At 35.7% G+C, this 25,634-nt stretch overlaps 1 protein-coding gene across 1 annotated transcript; it reads right to left on the reverse strand.

The window, feature by feature from the left end:
- Positions 1–62: 62 nt before the first annotated feature.
- On the reverse strand, positions 63–25,028 carry LOC133294654 (uncharacterized). Its single transcript, XM_061493364.1, has 7 exons — positions 24,945–25,028; positions 24,401–24,893; positions 7,743–8,250; positions 4,220–4,299; positions 3,745–3,870; positions 2,278–3,297; positions 63–748 (listed from the first exon to the last, which is right to left on the reverse strand). Exons 1-6 carry the CDS (start codon positions 25,026–25,028, stop codon positions 3,290–3,292), a joined length of 1,299 nt encoding a protein of 432 aa, XP_061349348.1. The 3' UTR covers positions 63–748; positions 2,278–3,289.
- Between the last annotated feature and the right edge of the window lie 606 nt (positions 25,029–25,634).

Below are 25,634 nucleotides of genomic sequence, written 5' to 3' on the forward strand. Positions count from 1 at the left end.
ACTCATAGAAAACATTAAAAATAGATAAATTTATTCAATTATAAAAGAAAAGAATTCGGAGACAATTTAATTCATAAACATAAAGATTCAATTGGGTTCCATCTACCCCTAACTACATAAAAGTTTAGCCTAACATACTGAATTCAAAAACAATAGTAAAGAAAAGAGAACCCCAAGCCTCCATTGATGTGATGTTGACTTGGTTCCTCAGTGTTCCAGCGCTTCGCAACAGGATTCCTCCTTCAGGTCTCTATGTAATTCTCTGGACTGGTGTTGAATATCAATCATTTGGTCCCAAGGCCCTTTATTTATAGAGGAGAATATATCTTTTTAATTCCTCTTCTAATCTCCCTGAAATCAGGTTCAAATCTTGATTAAGATACGAAATCTTCCATGGGCCTGAATTTGATCGCGTCAGGACGTTTTAGCGCCCATTACAGCGCTAAAACGCTCTCTTTGTGTATTCTTGTCTGCCTCAGGGCGTTTTAATGCTCTTCAGGGCACTAAAACGCTCTCTTCGAATGGAAATTGTGGCTGTCAGGGCGTTTTAATGCTCATCAGGGCGCTAAAACGCTCTCCTTCAAGCTGCTTTCCTTTATTAGAGCGTTTTAACGCGCTCTTGGGGCGCTAAAACACTATCCTTCAGCTTGTAAACACTTGTAACTTGCTTCCCTTGAGGCTTTCTTTGGTATTCCATCATCTCCTTGCATTCTTTTTGCTCCATTAGCATTCTTTTATGTCAAAATACCTTCAAAATAAGCAAGATTACAACATGTTAGCTAGAAATCCATTCTTTATGATTTTATACTGTAAAACCTTAACTTCCATGCAATCTACTATGTAATTATTGTATAAATTAGCCTAAAAACATGGTAAACCAAGGGTTTATCAAATATTCCCAGATTTAAATATTGTTGTCCTCAGCAATCAATCAAAAAAAACTAAGAAAATAAGGAGTAGGAATCTTCTTTTGCGTGGAATTTGATAGGAATGATTCAATCAGAGACATGATTACAGAGCATTCAGACTCTAATGAATGATACATCAATCAACAAGATTCATAATTCATCAGTTAAAAGCTGCAACAAAATTTCTTAAGATCAAGAATAAGGAAAATTTCCTAAAACACTCCCTCACTAGGAATTCAATTCACTCACACTCAACTATTTAGAGGGTTGGTGTTTCACTCGTATCCCACTGAATCAACACTACCATAGGCTTGCTTATATTCTCGCTCTCCACAGCTATTATGACATATCTCACAGGTCAAGAGATTTTTCTTAGGGCTATAACTTGGCCTGGCTAAAGGAAGGAAAAATTTAGAGAATGAGCTGCAAGATTTAAATCCAGATTCAAAGAGGAATAAATGTAATCATTTACAATTTGTAAACAACTTTCTTTTCTTCTTTTTCTTTTGAACTCTTCTCTTGTTTGTCGTTTTCTTTTCTCAGAACAATTTTTCTTTCTTTCTTTTCACTTCTTTTCTTTTTCACTTTCTGAGTATTTTTCCTTTTCTTTGTTTCTTTCTAACCAACCTTACTTCCTTGGCTTTTGCCTTTTTCCCTGTACTTCCATACATCACAATTTATATCATCAACAATTAACACATTTTCCTCAATTTAAATCAGAAAATTAATCTCAAATAAGGTGAGGATTTATATGGAAAGTGGCTTATTCATCTTTATAAGTTTTTCAAAGAATAAACAGGCCCAGGCTCAAATAGGTTTAACTAAGGAATATCAACAATGGTTGGCTATTCGGCCATCTAATTTAAAGAAAGAACATGCCTCAATCATATCCATAGAATATATCACATACCAATTCAAGCAAGAAACAAAGCAAGTTCTAGAGTCTTTCATATAGTGGGATGCACACTCAATAAAAATTTTCTGTATAGGCTCAAAACCTCACGGCTATGAATGCACAATTATTTCCCTATTCTTTATTTCAAAAAAAAAATTCATCAGTTAAGAGAATATTCAGTGAACCATGAAAATCATTACATTGATGCTCATTATGAAAATATTCAAGTAAGTGCATCATCATGCTCTGAATCAATTACTGATAAAAAAATTTCGCCATTTTTTCATTTAAAAGCACTGAGTAAAACTTTCAAACTTTTCACAAAAACAATGGCTTTGGGGTTTTCAAAACAAACTAAAAATTAAAAAGTCAATTAAAAAAAAATTAAAGCTAAAGCAAAGAAGAAAGGATTTGAGATAGTTTCATGTTTTAGCCGGATATTCTGTATGTACTCATGAAGTTCCTCCAGCTTACTCAATTGTGCTTGATGAACTGCGTGTTTCCCATTTCCAGATTTAAATGTTGTTGTCCTCAGCAACAGATTTAAATCTACAAAGAAAACACGTTGAAAAATAAAAACAACTAGTCATTCTCTTGTTATTTGTTCCATTTTCTTCACCTGTAAAATTCACTCAATGATAGCCATTAGTCTCAACACCTTCTCCTATATTTTTGTATTTTTATTATTTAATTCAAAGTAAAAATAACTAAAATAGTGAAATTAAAAACAGTAAAGTGTTGGGTTGCCTACCCATTAGCGCTTGTTTAACGTCACGAGCTTGACGTACCTGATCTACTTTCATGGTGGCTCAAAGCATGAGCTTGGTGATAACCAAGCTCTATCATTCAAAAATTGTGTCCTACCGTAGTGCTCTTCTGCATATGGATGAGGTAAAGTAGTCTCAGGAACTTTGAACTTGACTTTTACATGCTTTCCTTTGCTACTGAGCTTCTCCATCTTAACTTTTGGTTTACTTTCTTGAGAAGACTCCTCATTGTGTTCTTCTTCACCTTTTTTTCACTAATAAAGTAGACTTGATCTTCCGGTTGAGCTACGGATGAGGGGACTTCTTTGTCAAAGAATTTGAAAATTGCTTGCTCTCCGTCTACCCGTAAGATCAACTCACCTTTAAGTACATCAATCAGTGCTCCTGAAGTTGCCAAGAAGGGTCTTCCAAAAATCATAGGAATCGTGACATCTTCTTCAATGTCAAGGATGACAAAATCAACAGGAATGATGAATTTGCCTACCTTTACCAATATGTCCTCAATGATGCCATAAGCTTGCTTTGAAGAGCGATCATCCAGTTGCACTATCGTCTTTGTGGGCTTCACTTCAGTAATCCTAAGCTTCTTCATCATGGAGAGTGGCATGACATTGATGCTAGCTCCAAGATCACATAAAACATTGTCCACTTCCACTTTTCCTATAGTGCATGGAATGCTGAAGCTCCCTGGATCCTTGACTTTGGTATGTAATTAGACTTCATTTGTCTAATTATTAAAATAATATTAATCATTTCCTAATTAAACATATACTTATTAAACTCCTATAATTCTTATCATAAATTATTAAATAACTTGCTTGGCATGAGAAGCATTCTTATTTATAATATCATGTTTCTAACATGATTTACTTACACTACTAGAAAATTCTCAATCTGCGAGGGAAAAATTTCCTTGCAAAACAGCAAAATTCCCTTGCAAAATCTATCAGCGACGGAATTTGCGAAGGAACAAGGTCCCTCGCTAAAACCCTCGTCGCAAATAGATTTGCAAGGGAAATTTGTCATATGAAAATTCCCTCGCAAATTGCTACGAAAAAAGCATCGTCCGGAATGAAGCCCCATCTACACAGATGCTCCCTGACTTTGTCCGGCGTTTGAAATTTAAAACACTTACATTTCACACACGGACAACTGATAACGTTACTTGATGTACCTATTTGCTCCAGAGCAAATTGGATGAACGTTTCCAAACCCTCCAAGAATGCTCGAGTTAGTTGTCTTCTATCAGTTAGACGATTGTACATCCAACTCCTATCATGATCGTCTTCCATACTCCTGACTTTGTAAATATCAGAAAACACAAGGCCAAATACCATAATATCATGACATCAGATTCTATAGTAAGTGTGGAATTCAAATACCAGCAAACACCGAGTAATTTCCGCATATATGATGCAACATACTGCCGTAAGTGGCAAACAAACACATGCATTCAACAATTCCAGCAAGCAACCAGAGAATGAGGGTAGTACACCAGCAAATGGGGACATGCATTTAGGGGGAGCAAACAAAGAATGGGAAAGTACACAAGATAAGGGGGACATACTATGCAACATGGGGCATTACATATATAAAGTTATGTCATCACAATACAAGCATGCAATTATTTTTCATTCAAAGTTTGTTACCTGAAAGACCTGAAGTAAAAAATCTCAACGAACGGTCGATGCAAATGTGCACAAGAGAATATATGGTGAAATGTCTCCAACTGCACCAAACAATAAATAATAATAAATTTTAGCCATTTAAGCATAGAAGATAAACTGGTAATATATAAAGAAATTATAAGTAATTGATGGATAAGTTTAACTTGTAATATATAAAGAAATGATAAGTAATTCATGTAGCAGGTCTATGCATATAGCTATGGGATGCAGCAGTAGCAGTAGCTATGGCATCAGAAGCAGAGAGTAAAACAGACACGCAGAAGAAAAGCATCGTCAAGTATAGGAGCGGGAGAGACTAGGGACTAGAGAGCAGTAGTAGAGTAGAGGTATCAGACTTCCAGCATATGTCTATCCCACTTTGTCCTTCATTCATTCCATCATTTAAATATAAATAAACAAAGTACCTAATAAAGAAGTTGTCATTAATTTTTATTATAAGCTTTTTAATTATTACAACTGTCCATGGATGTACGATAATTTTAAGTTTTATTTTACATTATAGTGATCTAATAATTACTAACTATTAAAGATATTACGTCCAAGCAGTAAAAGCACGCCTAAAGGTGATAAGATTCAAGAGATGTAGTTTACAAAAACTAGCCTGATATCATCTATTTCAGCTGCTGAAAGATGATACTATGTGAATTCCTTGTACCTGAATTTATGCATAATTCTAAAAATAAATAGGGAATTGTTATAAAACACTAAAGAACCAAAGGAATAATCTCCAAAAAAAAACAAAAAAGAAAACCAATCTATCCAAAATGACCAAAATATAAAAATAATGGCTTGCAGGCTTGCACACCACATGTACTGCCTCGTCAATATTCCTCACAAATAAGTAAAGAAATGAGAACTAAATACAACCATATCCTAATATATATAATTATCATGAAGCATAATTCAGGAAGAACGCTTGAGAATTAACAACAAAAAGAAAAATCTTATAAATTTAAAAAAGATTAACGCCCTCGAGGGTATCCACATATATTTAAAAACTTATGGCAAATGGTCCTACAGAAAGATATAGAACACCCAATTAACATGCCATCTGGACCATTGTATTTCAGATATATAAGCATAACTGTGATAGTTTTGTTAACAGTAGATAAGATAGCAAATAATCTCAACTAGACTAGGATTCGCATACCAGTAAGTTTCTTTCATTGTATTATAGGAAATGGAACAACGAAGAATCTTGGGCAATATGAGAACAAATTCAACCTTAAAATATTTTTTTAGAAGCAGTTTTATCTCAAAAAGTTTTTATAAAATAAAGAACAAAAAAATGAATACCCGCGTGGGCTTGGGGTCATACCTGAATCTAATGATGGTTTCATACCTGAATTACCTAATGAGTATACATTTTTTTTACCACATGTGATGCAGTACTTTTAAGTTTTTTAGAATTACCACATGTATAAAAAAATTTAACTTCAAGGGCAATCTTGTTTTTTATACTCGTGTGATATTCATTGTCACTGAACCAATTTTGTTCTTCTCAAACTAATTATGACACGGCATAAGTTAGTGGGAAAAGAATTTTAAAAATATCCCAGACAAGATCCAATTGCGCCAAATTCCCATACATTGGAGATGAAAAACAGGGAACATTATGTGCAGCATTTCAGTTGATGGCTTCTCTATTCAGTATTTTTCTTTAGCCCCTATTTTACTGTATATCAAGGTTAGTTATATTTGTGTTTCTAATATACCAAAACAAAGAGTGGCCCATATGCACATGGGCAACCTGTGACAAACTCAAGTCACTAGTAAGTTCCTCTGCCGACAAATTAGTTTAATTAAAACAAATATTTGGTTGTTGGGTATTCTTCAATCTCTCCTTTCTGGCAAAGAGGGTCTCTTAAGATCTTTTGCATCGTATTAAAATGCTCAATTAAATTCTCTTAAGAAAGTAACTACACACAAAAAGTAGTTACTATTTAATCATATGATGTGACAGGGAAATCAATAAAAAAAATTTCATTTAGATTTGTGTGCTAAGTTCACTTAGTATCAAGGGAGGTTCACCAACATTATGCATTTGATTAGTGCCAGAAACTGAAGATATGTCCCCTTATGACTATGGATATTTTATACATGAATCCGTGACACACGAGAAATGTTAAAGCAAAAGGGAACCTCAAGCATATACTATACAAATCCTTTGCCTACACGACACAATAAAAAAGCCACTGGTAATTGAAATGAAGCCAAATCATTTCAAATGGAACAACAATTCGTGCCAAATTAATAGTATGAAAGTAACTTTTACCGGGTTTTTTCTCTTTGCAATAAATAATCACGTACAGAAAGACAAAAAAGGAAACAAGCTATACATGTTAAAGTGGTCTTATTTGGGAAAAAACAAAAAAAAAATAAACAACTTTGTCAAAGATGCTGAACTCTGAAGTAAGATGTTTCTTCTACCCCTCCACTCTTGTAAAAGGAACAGCAAATACTCATAGCTACAAGAAAATCTCCAAATTTTCTGTTAGAAATTAGCAATATTTTTACTACTAAATGTGTTTTTAATCTCCCATGTTATCTCTCTGAATATTTGTCTATTATCACAACAACAACAACAACAAAAAATAAAAAATAACAAGAAGGCCACAGAAGATTCAACAGTTCTTGCTCAAAATTAAGGTCCACAAAGACAATGGAGGCATTCTAAATGCAAAGAGGAACAATATATGATGGTTTTGACTGCATAATATGTTTAAGATATGCCTAAGATGCAGAGATGATAAAGATATATATTTATATCTAGTTCGGTCTGGTTAGAAAGACTTTACAAAGATATATATTTATATAAAAACATATCTCTTTGAGAATGAATTGGCATGTCCGAATTAAGCACTTGATTCAGAGATGATAAAGCTATGAATTCATCGATTGGTTTGTCAACAGGAAGAACGCGTCAACAAATTATGATGCCCTTTTAATCATTTTAGAATTGTGGAATATATGCAACATGCCATTTAACAGTTGCAAATTATACTGGTCCTTCACATTTTTGGTTGTTCCTCATGTGGGCCTACATCAGAAAATCTCTCAGTGGTACCAATTAATAGACTCATGGTCACAGTACTCAAAATACTCCAAGATAAGAACAATATCAATTCAACAAAATTTTAAGATTATAACAAAAAAGAAAGAACTTGAAAAGCATATGAGCGTACTGGACGGAGCATGAGAGAAGCAAATTAAACAAATGATAGTCTTATATATACCCATAAAAAAATTATGAGCATCAGGTTAGATAATCTTTAACTCAGCATCAGATTGGGACAAGGAGGTTTTACTCACTATGTGTATCAAACTAAACATTTACACCGTTAATGTATCAAAATTAAACTCATAATATTTTGAGTATCTTGCAGTTCAAACTAAACGATTTGATTAAAACACACAGAAAAGCAAAAAAGAAAAATGAAAAACAGAAAACAAATAATTAAGAAAGAAAAAGTTGTATATGTACCTATGCGGATGAGTAGCAGCGGAATCCAAGTGTTTCAAATGATCGAACAATTCCCTTGCGGCTGTGAGTGTGCGGCGAAGGGTGCAAAGCTCGCGGATCGTTAGCAACTGACCGGAAGTGGCGGCGGCGAGAATCTCCGTCAAGTCGTTGATACCAGAGAAATCCGGCGGCTGAGTGATTAGTCTGGCCGCCGAAGTTTGATCGAGAAGCTTCTGGCTCTCCTCAGATGTGAAATATGAAACGCAACCACAACAAATGTGATGAGTAAGCTCGCAACCACACCGAAGACAGAGAAGCCCTAAGCTCGCAACCACAGCAAATATCAAATACTTCAACAGAGACGAGACGACAAAGAGGGCAACGGCCGGTCGAAATGGATGGAGGGAAACTGATGGAGGGAAACGGGAAGAAATGCAAGGGGGGAAATGGATGGAGGGAAATAGGAAGAAATGCAAGGGGGGAAATGGATGGAGGTGAAAAGTGAAAGTGAAAGTGAGAAGGGGAACAACTTTTACACGATATTATTAAAAATATTGGAAATAGAAATTATTAATTCAATAATTCACTTATATACCTATATTTACAATTATAACTTTTACACAGATTTTCAACAATATATTAATTACCTATAAAAACTATACATAATGAAAAAAAAAGTTAAAAATACACATTGAGTTTTATAATTTTATTAAAATATCATCATATGACAAAGTTTATATATATGTGCAAAAACCTGGTCACAAAAAGTTAAAAAAATGAGAAATTTTTTTATAAGATATAACTTTATTTATTGGGAAAAGTTCAAAAAATCCCCTTGTGGTATTACTTTTAATTACTTACACCTCTATTTTTTTAATCACTTAATTGCTTGTGGTTTTTTTCATCCACACCCCCTCTTTAACACCATTAAAAAATTAATTAAGTATAACTATTCTACCATTCTTAGAAGAAGAAAATAAAGAGATCAAAAAAGATCATATGTTATGAAAAATTAAAATACTTTTTTTTGGTAAATGAAAAATTAGAATACTTAATAAAATACTAAAAGAAAAAATAGTTAAAAAAATCAAATGTATCTAAATAAATATATATATAAATAGAATAAAAAATAAGATCAAGTATAACTATTCCCCTTTGTATCTCATTGCCCGATACAGAGCAGGAATACTGACATCCTCTGTTTGTAATTGCACAAGTCCCTATTCAGAGCTCCAATCGACAAACTGATCGTTAGTACATGAAGTATAATGAGTGTAACCCTTGCTTAAAGTATTTCAGCACGATCCAACGGTGAACTTAAGAAGAAAAAAAACTTTCTCTCAAGATAATTGCCTACAGTACAATCGTACACACAAACCACCTTGGTTTGGAATTTCTGGTGATGTTACAGACCTCCAACCAGAAAAGCCACCGTCGGATATGAAGAATGATGAGTCGGGAATATGCCAACAAATCTCAGCTCGATCAGACGGTACATGAAGGAGATATTGTAGAATGATCAAAGACTGCTCCTTCCTCAATTATCCTGTGAAGTTTCTGAAATGGTTCCCTCTCTATTTTCTTTTATAGTGATTGATTTTTTCACTCCCTTGTCTTCAAAATGCTATTCACACACATTAAAAATGGCTGCTGAATATCTTGAACTGGGAACCCTAGCTTTTTTTATTGGGCTGAACTTTACTTTTAATTAAGTGGTTAAAGCCCAACTACAAAGACCAGTGCCCTTTTGGTGGCATAAGAAGCATGCGTCACTTTTCATTCATTTGTATAGTGATGACGACGATGATGGCTAGAACATGTCTCTTTAAGACATTTTCCTCTGCTTCTCACAACCAATTCATTTGTACACACACATTAAATTTCAACATAATCTTATCTTTCCTACGATTAGCTGACATAGGCACTACTATCACTACATGAACTCAATGTCTGCCACAAAGGATGCGACGACGCATTTAATGACTTTTTATCATACGCATATTGCATATTTTCTATATAGTCTTCTCCTACCTATAATGGCAAATTCCTAATTTAAGCCCTTTTACATTTGATTTATATGTTATTTTTGAATTTTGTGAGGGAATATACATCCCTCGCAATTTGCGAGGGAATACTAATCCCTTGCAGTTTGCAAGGGAAACAGCGAGGGAATTTATGAAATTTCAGTTGCAAATTTCAGATCCTAGATTTTGCGAGGGAACTTTCGTCGCTGATTTTTTCCCTCGCTGTTTTCGTCGCAGACTTATGATTCTTGCGAGGGATTAAAATTCCCTTGCAAAGTGCGACGGAATTGCGACCGAACTGCAACAGATTCTGCGACGACGATGTAGTAACGAAAATATTGCCTATTTTCCCTCACAATTGTTTTTCCCTTGCAAATTCCGTCGCAGTTTGCAAGGGAATTTTTCCCTCGCTATTCGTGACTTTTCCAGTAGTGTTATTAATATACATATAGAAAACTTATCTAATCCATACTTACAAAATTTTCTTTTTAAGTCCAGGAGCTTGAGTAATCATTATTGGCAATGAAAGAGACTTGAACAAGTCCATTGGACAAGGTCTTGAGCCTAAATTACAACTAGTTTATAGCGGATCACTGCATCCATTCCTTTTCTTTTAACCGTCGTTCCGTCTATCACTTCACCATGTTGTTCTTGTTATTGCTCAATTTATTTTTTGCATTTATTCTTACTGTTTCATACCACACAACAAATATCTCTTCAATGATTTTGTCGTTCGTCCTTGAATTAAGAAGAATTTGAGTATATAACGACGCGAGGAATTATTTTAAAGCTGCACTGCACCTTTTGTCATAGATTGAACAACACTGTGATAACTGGGAACGACTGCCCAGAACAATTCAATACTATTTAATTTATTCTTTTCATTCTTTAATACAGCTTAGAATTCATACTAGCAATACTTTTTGTGGGAATCATAATATGGGCATTAAAACTCTCATTTGTTACTTGATGCATGCACTTGCACAATTGGTCATCATCTTGGGAATAAATGAGTTTCCCTTGACGGAGTGCCAAGGGACCAACATGTAGCAACTTTAAGGAGTTGCTTGTCGGTAAGATTAGTATGTTGAATATTAGAGAGAAGTATGGTGAACGGAATGGTGCCTCTAAAAAGGTTGAATAGGTTAAGCCACTAGGGTTAGCCTAATAATAAAGGGTGTGAGTAGTTATATAATAGAGTATGTGTTCGATTCCTCAATGTATTAAAAAAAAAGACTGAATAGGTGGAATCAAGGGAGTGGTATGGGAAAGGAAAATATTTTCAGTACTACAAGTATGTAGTATACTGACTACTCGATACATCATTTATCAAATATGGAAAAAAACATATTTATACTATCTTTATTTTTATGATTATTTCCTTCCGTATCCTTATTTTTTTTCTCTTTTTAATAAGGAAGTACTTATTCACATTATACGAAAATATGCTGGTGGGGAGGAAATTCTGATTATTGGTTTGACTCATGGAATAGAGATGTTGAAATACGGGACTGACCTTCACAGAAATGAAGGTCGAAAGTAAAGTGATAGGGTTAGTTTAGGAATTTCCCGACGAGAAAATTTTAATTACCTTTTCTTTACTTAGATGCTCACAAAAAAAAAAAAAAAAAAAAAAAAAACATCTTGATTAACTACATGAGGTGTTAGATATGTCGCATTAAATGAACTGTCCGTCGTGCAAGTCCTTATATGTAGGTGATCGACTTTATTTATTCCTAGCTCCCATCATAAACATTTGGGCTAAGTGCATTTTAAAGATTATTCGTGCTTTCATCTTTTTCATTAATATGCATGTTGCCCTCCTGTGTAATTACCATTCAACTACAATTATATCCAGCTGTATCCACTACTTCTTTCTTCTTTTTTCTTTTTTTGTGATAATCCACTATTTTTTCTTATGGTATGAGTAATTGGCAATGACTTTATTAGTTTCAAGCGCACTAATCATATATGTTGCCAAGTGTCTTATCCTTTTGCGTATTTGTAAATCTGCTGCTTGCTTTTATGTCTATGATGATGCTCCTTTCACTAGAAGCACTTGAGACTCTTAATAATTTGTAATGCCAGTTATTTAGTTGCATAAATGACCATTAAATAACAACCTATAATCATTTTTAAATTATTTTTAATTTCATAAATGTAATATAAATTTTTGTTTCCAACTATTAGCTACTTACACAATACGAGTGACTACTGAAAAAAAAAGTTATTCATAACTTTTTTCCAATTTTATGTATTTAATTAACACATAACTTAATTTGTAACAATTAACTGTAGAATAAAAAATAACTTGTTCATAAATAATAGCCATTTACTACTAAGTTTTATTTTAAATGATTTTTGTGGGGTCGTTATTAATAATTTAAACTTTTTATGTTCCTTAAAATTAAATATTTTTTTTCTTAACGCCTCATAACATTATAGTTTTTTCAAAATTATAAAACTATTAGACAAATTCGTTAAATTTTGCACAACTAAGACATTGGTTTCAATTCTTTTTTATTAAATTATAGCTATTATTTTACTTTTACATTTCTATGAAATAAAAATTTGAATGATAAATAAGAAAAAAAAGAGAGAACTCGAGTATAAATTGCCTTGAGATTGGTTTATACAATATTATTAAATTCAAACCAATTAATAATTCAGTCGGGTATTAGGTTAATGATTATTAAACTTAATATATATAAAAATATATAATAAATATTATAATCACAGCATTGCAACACCGGGTGTTAAACAAGTAAGGGGCCTTTAGCTAGGCTCGTGTAGGCCTGACTTGGTCTGTGTGTTTTGGTTGTTGGATCCAAACTTTGACTTGTATAAAAACTTATTTAATAAAAAAGTTTCAGACTCCAATATAAAAGCCCGGCCTTAAAGCTCATCAGGGTGGCCAACTGTAACACCCCGTCTTCAGCTGGTTTATTAACATACATATGGTTACAAAACTCGTATAAGTAATTATTTTAGCGGAAGACTTAATGTAAAAGTATCACTGTTACACCGAGTAACATAGTTGACTTTTTCTTTTTTAATTTATCTTTACGTATCGTCGTACATAATTTATTTTTTAATCTAACATAATCTATATAGTCATGTACCTACATAGACTCTATATTTAATAAACTTGTGACCATATCTAATGATCAAATCACTATCCGAATATGACAATAGATATCATTTCTAATAGAGTCTTTACGGATAGCATAACAACTCTAAATTAGACTAATCTAGGGATCAAATCCCACTTCATACATAACACTTGATAAATAGAAAAGTCCAATCCATATTCTAGTGTGTGTGTGTGTGTACCAGAATATGGCTCCGTGTCATTACTGATAACAATCCACATAATAACATACATATTTATACCTAAAACTGCATAATACACAACTATATATAGGCTACATATGCCTCTCAAAATGTAAATCCATATTGTACATATGCATGAAACATAACATATCATGCTCTACAAAACATATACATATATAGTGATGCTCAAGAATGCTACGCTAGCTATCTACTCTAGCTAAGATCTCTAGCCACTCCGAATTGGTTTCTTGCCTTATGAGGGCTCTCCTGCATCTATAGTACCTGAAATGTAAGTCCCCATATGTAACGCTCGGCCACTTGCAGGCATCAATGACTATCCCACACACTAACACGAGACTTTTCAGCGTGCTTTGTCCTCACTCGCACACTTCCCGAGAAAACTTCCCAGGAGGTCACCCTTCCCTGAATTGCTCCAAGTCAAGCACGCTTAACTGTGGAGTTCTTTCGATCTGGGCTACCGAAAAGTAGATGCATCTTGTTAGTATAGGTAGTACCAATTAATTCTTATAAGTTATCCTTAGTTGTGTTGTCCTATACCAGCACAATCTCTGGAATCCCTCTCTTTCCGGTGTTATTCGATTTATTCATGTACCCCGCCGCTGGAAGCCTGTACCCCGTCGTTGGAAGCCTGCCAGGAGTCGCTTCTTGTCCGTGCCCTTTCACACCGACGATCACTTACCGCCCTCGTCAGCGCCTGGGATGTTACATGCCCACCAGCTTCTGCCTGGTTCATCCTCGAACCACACCGTACTGGATGAGAGGCCCTGCTCTGATACCACTTGTAACGCCCGGCCACTTGCAAGCATCAACGAATATCCCCACACACTAACACGAGACTTTTCAGCGTGCTTTGTCATCTCTCGCACATTTCCCAGGAAAACTTCCCAAGAGGTCACCCATCCCTGAATTGCTCCAAGTCAAGCACGCTTAACTGTGAAGTTTTTCCGATCTGGGCTACCGAAAAGTAGATGCATCTTGTTAGTATAAGTAGTACCATTTAATTCTTATAAGCTATCATCAGCTGTACTGTCCTATACCAGCACAATCTTTGGAATCCCTCTCTTTCCGGTGTTATTCAATTCATTCATGTACCCCCGCCGCTGGAAGCCTGCCAGGAGCCGCTCCTTGTCCGTGCCCTTGCGCACCGGCGATCCCTCCCCGCCCTCGTCAGCGCTCGGGATGTTACACCATACTATGTGAGATTAACCATCTTAGTAAACCCAGGGTTTATGAAGTAGTCTCCACCTCTAAGTTCACTTCCTGCATAAATGACAGATAACATAGCATAGAAAAAATCACATATTCCATACACATTCATAAAACTTCTAGGTGTTGTATCTCACAAAGAGATCCTGAACTATACCTATACTCCCAGGGGTTGTATCCCGCAAAGGAGATTATAACATATACCTATAAGATTCCCAAGGGATGTATCCCTCAAAGAAATCTCAACCTATACTTCCAGGGGCTGTATCCCGCAAAGAAGTCATAATATATGCTCTCTAGGGGCTGTATCCCGCTAAAAGATACATATTTATACCTCCATAATTTCCAGGGGCTGTATCCCACAAAGAAATCGACACCAATACTCTCCACACCTATAAGTACTCACTAATCAAAACTCACTATCCACTTATATGTATTATAACATAACATATCCTCTTATAATATATCATATCACAACGTATCATATCATTTCATACTATTTTATATCATATTATAACTATCATATCATGTCATATCTATCATATCATATCAGATGCATGAGCTATATGAATGCAACTATACTACATATCTACATTCATCACAACATATACCATGTGAACTAAGATCCTATTGGACTATGGTGGAACAACATAGCAAAGAAAACTCTGAAACCAGAAGATTACCTGGAATTAGCTTCTCTGTAAACCCTGCTCGTACGTCACTAAAGTTATCCATATATTCGTAACCGTTAAGATCACCTATTCAAACATGATCTTTATGTCAATACATAATTAATTGCACTTGAAGAAATCCTCTTCTGTACATATATATTTCGAAATTCCTCTTCAAGTTAGTTCACATAATCCTTAACATATTCTTACTTACCAATTCATGCCAATTCATACCAATTCACAAGTCAAACTCTATTTTAGACATATTCTTAAAGTCTTACATATAAATACATTTAACCTAATTCATTTAACCCATAGGCCAATTTAGCTTTCACATTTTCACCATACTTAACATAGACTTAGTTTTATTTGATTTATACAACCAAGCACTTAATTGAATTAAAAATCATACCTAGGTCATATAACCACATAGTGGCCGAATGGTACTAGTAAGGTTACCATACATTTCATGGATTTCATTCTTCATCAAAGGCTACTCAAGGAAACTCTTAACTTCATTTTTCATTATTTAGCCCAATGTCCATTTAAGGTACCAATAACCATTCCATGCTTTCAAATACGATAAAGCAAGGAATTTAGTGAAGTATGGATGCATAGGGAGTAAACATACGATAAAGCTAGAATGGTTAAAGCCAAAATCACGCAACATTCAACCTATTGGCCTCAACATATAGCCTACGAGCTCTCATCCAAGGATGTGTTCTCAGAACATCAACCAAGGCACCCACCACCAATACACCCGAGACATTCCTAGAGTGCTCCTCAACGGATAACAGCTCTATGACCCCAGGTCAACTGGAACTCCCTCACGAAGATCTATCCTATGGAAGTCCGTAACGCCCGAAGGCAACTATCTACTGGCCAGAGATGCGGTACATCCTATGTACCCAATATATATACTTATGCTTGAGCATGTTATAACTACATTCTTGACATATAACCTCCAACCACTACCCCCAAGGGACATGGTCGAGCACACACGGGGATTAACCCCAATACCAAAGGATTATCTGATTGAAACTCCCTCTCTAGGTAGCTCCAATGCAAGATACAACTGAACTTGGTCCAACCAAAAATGCCTACACACAGGTGATTCCCATATCAATTAGAACCACATAAAACCATACACTTGGTTATTCAAGCATTCATGTAATTTGACATAAACACTTACTACAATCGTTTTGGTCAAGGACCAAAGGCAATCCACCAAACTCACTGCTCAAAGATCACGTCTATGGGAGGCAACCTACAATGACCACACAAGGATCATCAATTCAAGTTGAAATACAAAGCATTACACTCTCCACACACAACATATCAACTCGGCCTTCAAGGCCCTTTTTCACACTTTTGGTTGTTAATTTTATTTCAACATCCCAATGGTTTCCCAAGCTCCTAACAACATCATTTCAAGTCCTCAACTTCATTAAATTACCATTCAACCTCAACTTTCCTAATTTCTTTTTTTCAGGCCAAATTCAACACTTAGGCATATCCAATGGTTTCACTTCCAATCCACATGCATCACAACAACACACAACCCATTTAAACTTAGATCAAATCCACACAACACCAATTACATGAATTTTGCAACATCCATCCTTATTTCTCCTTGAATGGCCGAATTGTACCTATGTACATACCAAGATATTTTCAATTCAATTCCACACTTCCACACATCATACAATTCTATAATTAACCCATACAGTTACCCCACAACTCAAGTATATAATCCCACCACAATTCCAATTCACAAAGTCGTGCATATCCATCATAATTTTGCCTAAGTTATCATACTTTTCATCAATAAATTTTATGAGCTCAATAATCATAAAATATCATTCTAAGACACTTTTATCTAATACATTTTCAATTTGTGGTCCCTAACCACATCAATCATACAACACATGCTCTAGGATTCATGAAATAAATCAACCAAATCATCCAATAAAATGTGTTGAAACTTACCAAGGATTAAGGTCTAAGACTGCTCCACACAATGCCCAAGCAATGGTGGATCAATCAACACCAAGAACACCCATTTTCCTTCACAAAACTGTGGGCATGGGTCAAGGTTTTCTCCCAATTTAGTAATTTTCAAGGCTTGAGAGTAGCATGATTGGTTTTGGATGATGTTTTACTTGAAGTATGGTGTGAAAATTTGTTGATTTTGATGGAGTTTTGATGGAGGAAAAATCAAAGAAAAACTTGCACAGTGAAGGGGGAGGGTCGCAGATTTGGAAAGGAGGGAATGAGAGAATGAATAGTGACTATGCACATGTGGCTTTGTCCACTTAAGTGGGGTGGGTCATACTACCACCTAGTGCATTTCAAATAAATTCAAATCTCTCGCTTAATCCACTAAACTCCAATTAACTCCTAGACTCTTTAGAAACTTCAATTTTTAACATTTAGTTGCCCTTCATCAGATGAATCCAGAGTTTTCCAGTAGTTTGGTGAAATCACAATTTTAAGCTATTATGCGCACTGTGGGCACACTTCCCCAAAAACCCTAATTTCAATCAATTTTTATCAAAAATCATAAATCTTAGTCCTATGTACCATTTATAACTTATTCCCAAGCCTAGATCTCAAAATTCATTCGGCACGCTTTTCGGTGCAGCTGTATCGCTGTATTTTTATCCGGTAAAACACTATTCATCAAATTTCCAAAAATGTGCCTAACTCAATTTTTTGTTCTGAATCCATTTCCAGAGTTAGTTTTCCCATTTGAGACCTTCAACTCACTTTTCATTTCCTAGGGTTACGTGTTTGACAATTTACCGTTTTACCCTTTTTACGTGTTTTGACTCAGAATTCAGAATTTTCACTAATCCTACCCTTAAATATCTATTTTAATTTTAATTATGTGATTTAGAAATACGAGGTGTTATACCTTGATCAGATGAACCCTGAGTTTTCTGGTCATTCAGAAAAATCACAATTTTAAGCTGTTATGTGCATTGTGGGCACGTTTTCCCAAAACCCTAATTTCAATCAATTTTCATCAGGAATCATAATTCTTAGTCCTATGTATCATTTATAACTTATTTCAAAGCCTATAGCTCATAATTCATTCGGCACGCTTTTCGGTGCAACTATATCGTTGTATTTTTATCGGATAAATACATTATTTATCAAATTTTCAGAAACTTGCTTAACCACTCAATTTTTCGTTCTGGATCCATTTCCAGGGTTATTTTTCCCATTTGAGGCCTTCTGCTCACATTTCATTTTCTAGGATTACGTGTTTGACAATTTACCATTTTACCCTTTTTACGTGTTTTGACTCAGAATTCAGGATTTTTACTAATCCTACCCTTTAATCCATATTTTAACTGTAATTAAGTATTTTAGAATTACGAGGTGTTATAGTACCAAATTAAATCTCTACATGTTTAGTATAATATACTAAAAATTTAGGGTAATCAGATAAGAAATGGATATTTCATGAATTAAATGGTGCGGACAGTTAGTGTTGGCAAATATGTTATCATTTCGGCCATAATGAGGAAAAAGGGCTCGGAAGCTTGTTGGATAATGTTTTAAGGATGTTTGGAGCTAAATAAATGTATTAGATTGGAATGGATTAGTTGATTCAAGGACTTAATCTTTGGTGGATAATGTTATCATTTCTCTAGTTTGGGAGAAATTTGACACCCATTGCCACGAATTTGTGAGAAAAATTTGGTGTTGTTGGAGTTGTTTGATCAACCATTGCTTGGGTATTGTGTGGAGGAGTCTTTGGCCTTAATCTTTGGTAAGTTTCAACACATTTCATTGGATAATTTGGTTGATTGATTTCATGAACCCTAGAGTATGTGTATGTGAATTGAGGTGGTTGGGGACCTCAAATTAAATGTGTATTAGATAAATATGTCTTAGAATGATGTTTTAGGATGATTGAACTCATAAAATTTATTGAGAAAAAGTATGATAACTTAGGCAAATTTTGTGGTGGATATGCATGACTTTGTGAATGGAGATTGTTGGGTGATTGGAAAATTGAGTTGTGGAGTAGTTGTATTGGTTAATTATAGGATTGTATGATGTGTGGAAGTGTGGAATTGAATTGAAAACCTTTTGGTATGCATGCATACACAATTCGACCATGTAGGGAAATAAGGAAAAAACGATGAAAAATTGATGTAATTGGTGTTATGATGGTTGGAGCTAAGTTTAAATAGGTTGTGTGTTGGTGCGATGCATGTGAATTGGAAGCAAAATCATTGGATGTGTGTGGATGTAATTTTTGGCCATAATGAAGAATTTTAGAGAAAATGGTGTTGAGTTGTAATGAAATGGAATTAAGGACTTGAAGTGGTGTTGTGGTGAGCTTAGGAAGCTATTGGAATGTTATAATAAAACTAAAACATGATTATGCATTTAGAGCCTTGATGGCCGAACCTATGTGTGGTTGTGTGGGGGTGTTGCTTTGTAATTTGATATGCATTCAGCATATAGGGAAATCTAAGCCAAAAAGAGAAAGAATGTTGATTAATCTTAAGAAAAAAGGGCAAATATTACTGATAATCTGTTAAAATCTCAATCAGAGATTGCATATTGATTTTGTGTTGATTTTGTAGGAAAAACAGACAAACTGGAGCTAAAAAGGAAATTGTTAAACTGAAGGCCCACGCTGAGAGCGTGGGTATGACGTTGTAAGCGTGAGAAGACAATTTCAAACAGAGGCATCCACGCTACTAGCATGGGACTCACGCTACTAGCGCCAGAAATCAAATTCAGGCAGAAGCTACCACGCTACTAGCATGGCACTGACACTAGTAGCGCTAGCCTTTTCACAAACCCACGCTTGAAGTGTGGCAACCACGCTAGTTGCGTAGAGCTCCAGGATTCTTCACAAAAACTCCCACGCTCACAGCGTGGGAACCACGCTAGTAGCGTGGGAGGTGCAGACAATCAGCATTAAATCCTTTTTAAATCAGAGACAAGATTGCACTGAGATTGCGAAAAGGTTAGATCAAGATTCTAAACAAGGTTCAAGACTCTATAAATAGAGACTCAGACCTCAAGAGAACGAAACTTTTACACAGAGAGAGATTGATGGAGGCAGAACGCAGAGCAAGCTTCTTCTCCAATTTTATGGTTTTTATTTATTTATGAATTCTTTTCAATACTTTGAATTGTCAGACATGAATATGTCTGGCTAGTTTTTATTATTGTGGTAAGGGTCACAACCCTTGATGTGAACCCCTTGTAGTTTGGTTAAATTTATATTTAATTATTTTAAATTGCATTTATTTTATCCTGTTCTTCATCTTTTAATTCTTTTAGAATTGATCACTCTATCAGGATTGCGAGGATTAGGGTTTTCAATAGGAATATTGGGATTCTAGTTCATGACAATGGTAAAATAACAGTTCATGTATGCACTATGATAGGCTACATGAACTGCAAACGTGGAAAATTCATTGGGTTAAAGGATTAACTTGAAAAAGGATTTCTAAGGGATTAGGATTCTAATAGGGTTAATAAGGTTAAGAACACTAAGGAATTAGGGCTTAACCAACCAATTAATAGATGGTGAATTGTTTGATCAATGAGTAATTAAATGTAAACATTAATTAATATTGCAAGGTGGGGATCGGAAAGGTGTTGACGTCCTTTACCGCAATAGCTTTTTAAACATTTTTCTCAATCTTAATCTTTTATTCTCTAGTTTTCAAAACCATCTTTGAATTGTTCACAAGTTTTGAATAATTCTCAATTTTTACAAATCACAAATATTCTCAAATCAACTTTTATTCATCCAATAAGAAAGGAATAGTTAAAATAAATTCGGTGCCTCAATCCTCGTGGGACGATATTCTTACTCATCTTTTATTACTTGGTACGATCGGTGCACTTGCCAATTTTACGCAACATAATTCAACTTCATTTACAATTGAATTGATGATACTTGTGTGATCATTGTAGGTTGTCTGCCCCGAACGTGATCTTTGAGCAGTGAGCTTGGTGGATTGCCTTTGGTCCTTGACCAAAAGGATTGTAGTAAGTATTTATGTCAAATTGCATGAATGCTTGAATAAACAAGTGTATGGATTTATGTGGTTCTAATGGATATGGGAATGACCTGTTGTGTAGGCATTTCTGGTTGGACCAAGTTCATGTGTATCTGGCATTGGAGCTAGCTAGTCTGGGAACTTCAATAAGGTAATCCCTTGGTACTGGGGTTAATCTCCGTGTGTGCTTCACCATGCCCCTTGGTGGTAGTAGTTGGAGGTTGTATGTCAAGAATGTAGTTATAACATGTGTAGGGTCAAAAGCTTGTTGGGTGTAAAATATATTATGATGAAGAACGTTCTAGTTCAGTAAGAGAAAACACTTGTGTTCTCTTACTTTCAACCCAAGTGCGCAAGTGCACACATCAAGTAATAAAGGGACTATTAGTGCCCAGATTATCGTTCCCACGAGGATAGAACTCTAATTAATGCCTTAGACTGTCTTAAAAAAGAATGAAAATGAAAAGAAAAGTTAGTAATTGACCTGTTTGGTCAAACGTTCCCTACTGTCTTGACAATGTTCCTCAAGAACAGTAGGTTCAATCTGACAGCAAACAGTTCATCGCTTCGTTATGTATGATACCCTTCTTGTTGAGAGAGGGAACAATTTATAGATACAAGATTAAATAAAGAGAAAAATACAAACAGTAATAACAGTAATTAAGAGACAACAGTGTGGATGATTTAAAACAGTTTTAACAGAAGGAACAGATTCACTGTTCCATTCTTAAATAGTTATTTTCTCTGCTCAAGACTTAACACTTCTGTATTTGTTCCAGTCTCTTCACTGCCAACGTCTGATTCCTCAGCTTATGGACTAGATGGCTCACAAGTTTTCATATTGCTATGGCTCCCTTGACTCCAGCAGGTACTTAGTACAGAACCTTGAAATGAAAGAAGTGGTCCTTTATTCCTAAGGCAATCAACAGTGTTGTTTCTTGTTTCCACAACACTGCCTTCCCCCTCTGGTTAAGCTGTCTGAAATCCCTTCCTTATGGAAGTTCCTTTCTCAGTATGTGTTAAATTTCCATTGATACACAATGAATATAGCTTACTTAACCAGAGAAATACAAAAGCTCAGTACAAGAGTTTTGAAAATAATTCTTTAAGAACTTTGCAGCTTTTCCATTCCACAAATAGTTTAGCCCATGGCTACTACTTTAAACATTCTAAACTGAAATCCCATAGACCCGAGATTCAGTTCTGAGATAACGAGTGGAAAGGAGAGAAATAACACTTATATTTAAGAGTAAATACCCTTTTTGGTCCCTAACAAAAAACATGGTCCCCATTTTAGTCCCTTACAAAAATAAACTAGTCAGTTAGTCCCTAACAAATGCAAAGTGGACACATTTAGTTGAAATCGTGGTCCCTCACAAATTCAAAAAAGACCCATATTAGTCCCTCAAAAGGACTAAAATGGGTCCACTTTGAATTTGTTAGAGACTTACTGACTAATTTATTTTTGTAAGGGACTAAAGTGGGGACCGTGTTTTTTGTTAGGGACCAAAAATGGTGTTTACTCTATATTTAAATGGAAACAAATTAGGTTACAATAAAATAGAAATTGGAGAATATGGTTGTTGCTCGTGATGAGTCTCAAGTGGGTGATACAAAATAGAGAAGAAATATTGTTGCTTAACTACATCTAAAACTATACAAAAGAAAAACTACAAAAATAAACTAAGTGATCTCTTCTTAAGGAATTCAATGATGTTCTCGTATTGGAACGTCCTATTTATAGGCAGAAGAGTGAATGACAAAGTGCGTAATTCTCTTGGAGTTGTTTTCTTGACTGCATGAAAGGGGCGGTGTGAACAATACTTTGAGGGGCGCAAGTGGCCGGATGGGACAATTATTGTTGAGATTTTTCTTTCCTTCTGATCATCCCCATGCCTTGCTTTCCTCTTTAGCCAATAGGAATCGTTTATTCTCTGCTGCGCACGTTTCCTCTTGCTTGATTGTTGCACCGCTTATGCTTTATGGAAACTTCTTTTCAACGTTTCCTGCAAAGTTTCAGAGAGATTGAGTGAGTGAAGCAAGTGTATTTAATGTTCTCAATTCGTTCCCCTTTTATATATTTTCCAAGGGCTTACGTCAACTTCTGTTCCCCACTGTGTTTTTGTCAAAAAATATTAAACACGTGCTTTTAATGCTAAAGTTGCTCATCAGTGGAGGGAACATATGGTATTTTGCCATCAAAATAGACTTAGATGGGAATGAATTTTCATCCCATCAAACACCCCAAAACTAAACTGTTGGTTGTCCTCAAACAACTTAGAAATAGTGGCTTAGGATGCTCAATTTCAAAGAATAGCTCAACTTCAGAAACCTGAGCCAGTAAGTAATCATAATCTTTTCAAAGACTGAACTACTTTCCATAGGTGACAAGTAGAAAGATTTTGTTCCCAAGTAAGTGAAGGGTGCTGATCTTCTGTCTCACTATCACTAAGGGCTTGGTGTTTCTCTGTCCATTCTTGGATGTGATTCTTCAAACTTGCTTATCTGCTGTTTTCCTAAGAAGTGTAGGTGTCTTTCATTTCAAAGGATCTTTGTGAAAAGGATTGATGGGGTTTTAGGATGGAATGGTCGCAGATCTTGGTTTAAGGAACATTTTTCAGTTTTTCTTTTTCAGAGTTGGACTTTTCTGTTTGAGGGAACACCTTATCTTTTTGTACCTTCTTTTCTTCCTTTAGAGGAATCTTGTCTGGTATCTTCTTCTGAATTCTTTTGAATGGTTGTTCCCATTTTTCTTTGTTTTCTTTCTTCTTGTCCTTTTCTGCTCATTTTGAATTTGTTCCTTGCCCCTTTTAGTTGACCTGGGGATGACTATGAGTATGTGGGGTTGTGCTGTCGTATGAATGGGCATGGAAGTGTTTGTTTGACTGTGAGGGGTTGAGTGTTTGAAGGTTGATCCTTGTCAATGAAATTCACCTGTTCTTCAGCAGTACTTACAGCATCAAGGCAAGTTTAGAAGTTTCATTGTGATGACACCTCAGGAACGCTCTCATGAGTAAGTGTTTGGCATTTTTCGTTCCTTACCAGTTATAGTTCACACAGATCAATATCCTTCAAAAATCTGAAGATTAAATTCGCTTCACCTTTCCTATCTCAAGCATTCAAAGTAAGAACAAGAATAATTACTTATTGACTTTGTGTTTCATGTAATTGGTTATTCAAATTTTCACAGCCACAATAGTATAACTGAAATGTATGCTCCAAATAGTTTAATCAAAAAAAGATTTTTCTATTTCACAAAGGAATTAAAATTACACTAGGGAACAGAAAAGAAAACAAAAGGAAAATAACAATAAAGCAGTAAATGGGGAATAAACAAAAATAGGAGGGTCTTTCTCCTTTTCAATGTGGACGTCTCTTGCCCAGCTCAGAATTCTTTTCAGCATCTAGTTCCTCTTGCGTAAGTGGCCTTCTCCCAAGCTGGTCTCTTAATCTTCTTACTTCAGCTTCGGGGAGCCACTTCTCTGCGTCCTTCAGTAGATCGCTAATCACAGCAGTGAGGTGAACAATGGTGGATCTCATCATTATCCTACCATTGTGGATATGCACCAACTGCCCCTCTACATCCAGCAATTGATTTTCCAGCTGATAAATTCTCCCCTCCAAATATGCACCAAAAGCCTTGAGGGCTTCCTTGGTTTCTGTTCGCTCTTCAATGTTTGGGAGGTAGAGTTTCCTAAGTTGTTTCTCAGCTCTGGTATCGTGCATGGAATGAGCAAACTGCAGGGACTCAGATGTCTTTCTGATTTCATTCCTGACAGCTTGAAGGGTAGGTGCTGAAGGTGCAGCACTGATGATTTTGATGCTGGCCTTGATGGTGTTGAGGAGCTGCTCCCTGTCTTCCTTTTGTTGCTCCTAGAATTTGATGAAGGAAGATGAGAGTTTATCCAATCTGTTCCTTAGAGCATTTAGCTCTTCAGTAGTGCGGGCCATGTCCAGCTGAGGAACGGATGGTGCTTCAGGTAACAGCTTCTCCATTTTCTTCCCCATCATTTCAAAAATCTCAGCAATCCCAATTTGAGATTTTCTCTTTTATGCAATGGGGATTGCTGGAATGGGGGAAGATGGCTTCTTTTTCTTCTATTGTTTGTTGTTGCCAGCAGTTAGAGGTTCTTCAGGTGCCTGCCTGATCATAACCTCTTTTGTTTTGGAAGAAGAGGGAGTTGTAGTAGTTTGTTCCTCCATCAGTGGAGGGACTTCCATGCCCTCCTCTTCTGCCAAAGCCCTAGCAAGGGCCTCGTCCCCAGAAGTATTGGGATGGATAATGGGGCAAGAGAGGGGCCCTCCCAGGCTGATTTGCTTAGGCATAGTTGGCTTTTTCTTTTTAGGAGATTCAACAAGAATCCTCTTTCCTTTGTCAAGTTTCTTTTGTGGCTGAGCCTCTTGCTCAGCCACCTGTTCTTCTGCAGCAGGGGTTGCATTTGTTTCTTCAATCTTCTCTCCTTTATGTTGCCTAGGAGAGGGTTATGATGGTGGTGGAGAATGAGCAGGTGATGGAGGAGGGGACGAAACGTCAGAGGCTTCAGAAGTAGCAGAGCTACTTAGGGATGCCTCCTTAGCAGCAGGTCTTAACGTTCCTCCTTTTTTCAGTCTCTT

Source organism: Gastrolobium bilobum, unplaced genomic scaffold (assembly GCF_033153095.1).
Source record: "Gastrolobium bilobum isolate Gb01-03AN ecotype WA unplaced genomic scaffold, APGP_CSIRO_Gbil_v1 utg15598, whole genome shotgun sequence".
Lineage (NCBI taxonomy): Eukaryota > Viridiplantae > Streptophyta > Magnoliopsida > Fabales > Fabaceae > Gastrolobium > Gastrolobium bilobum.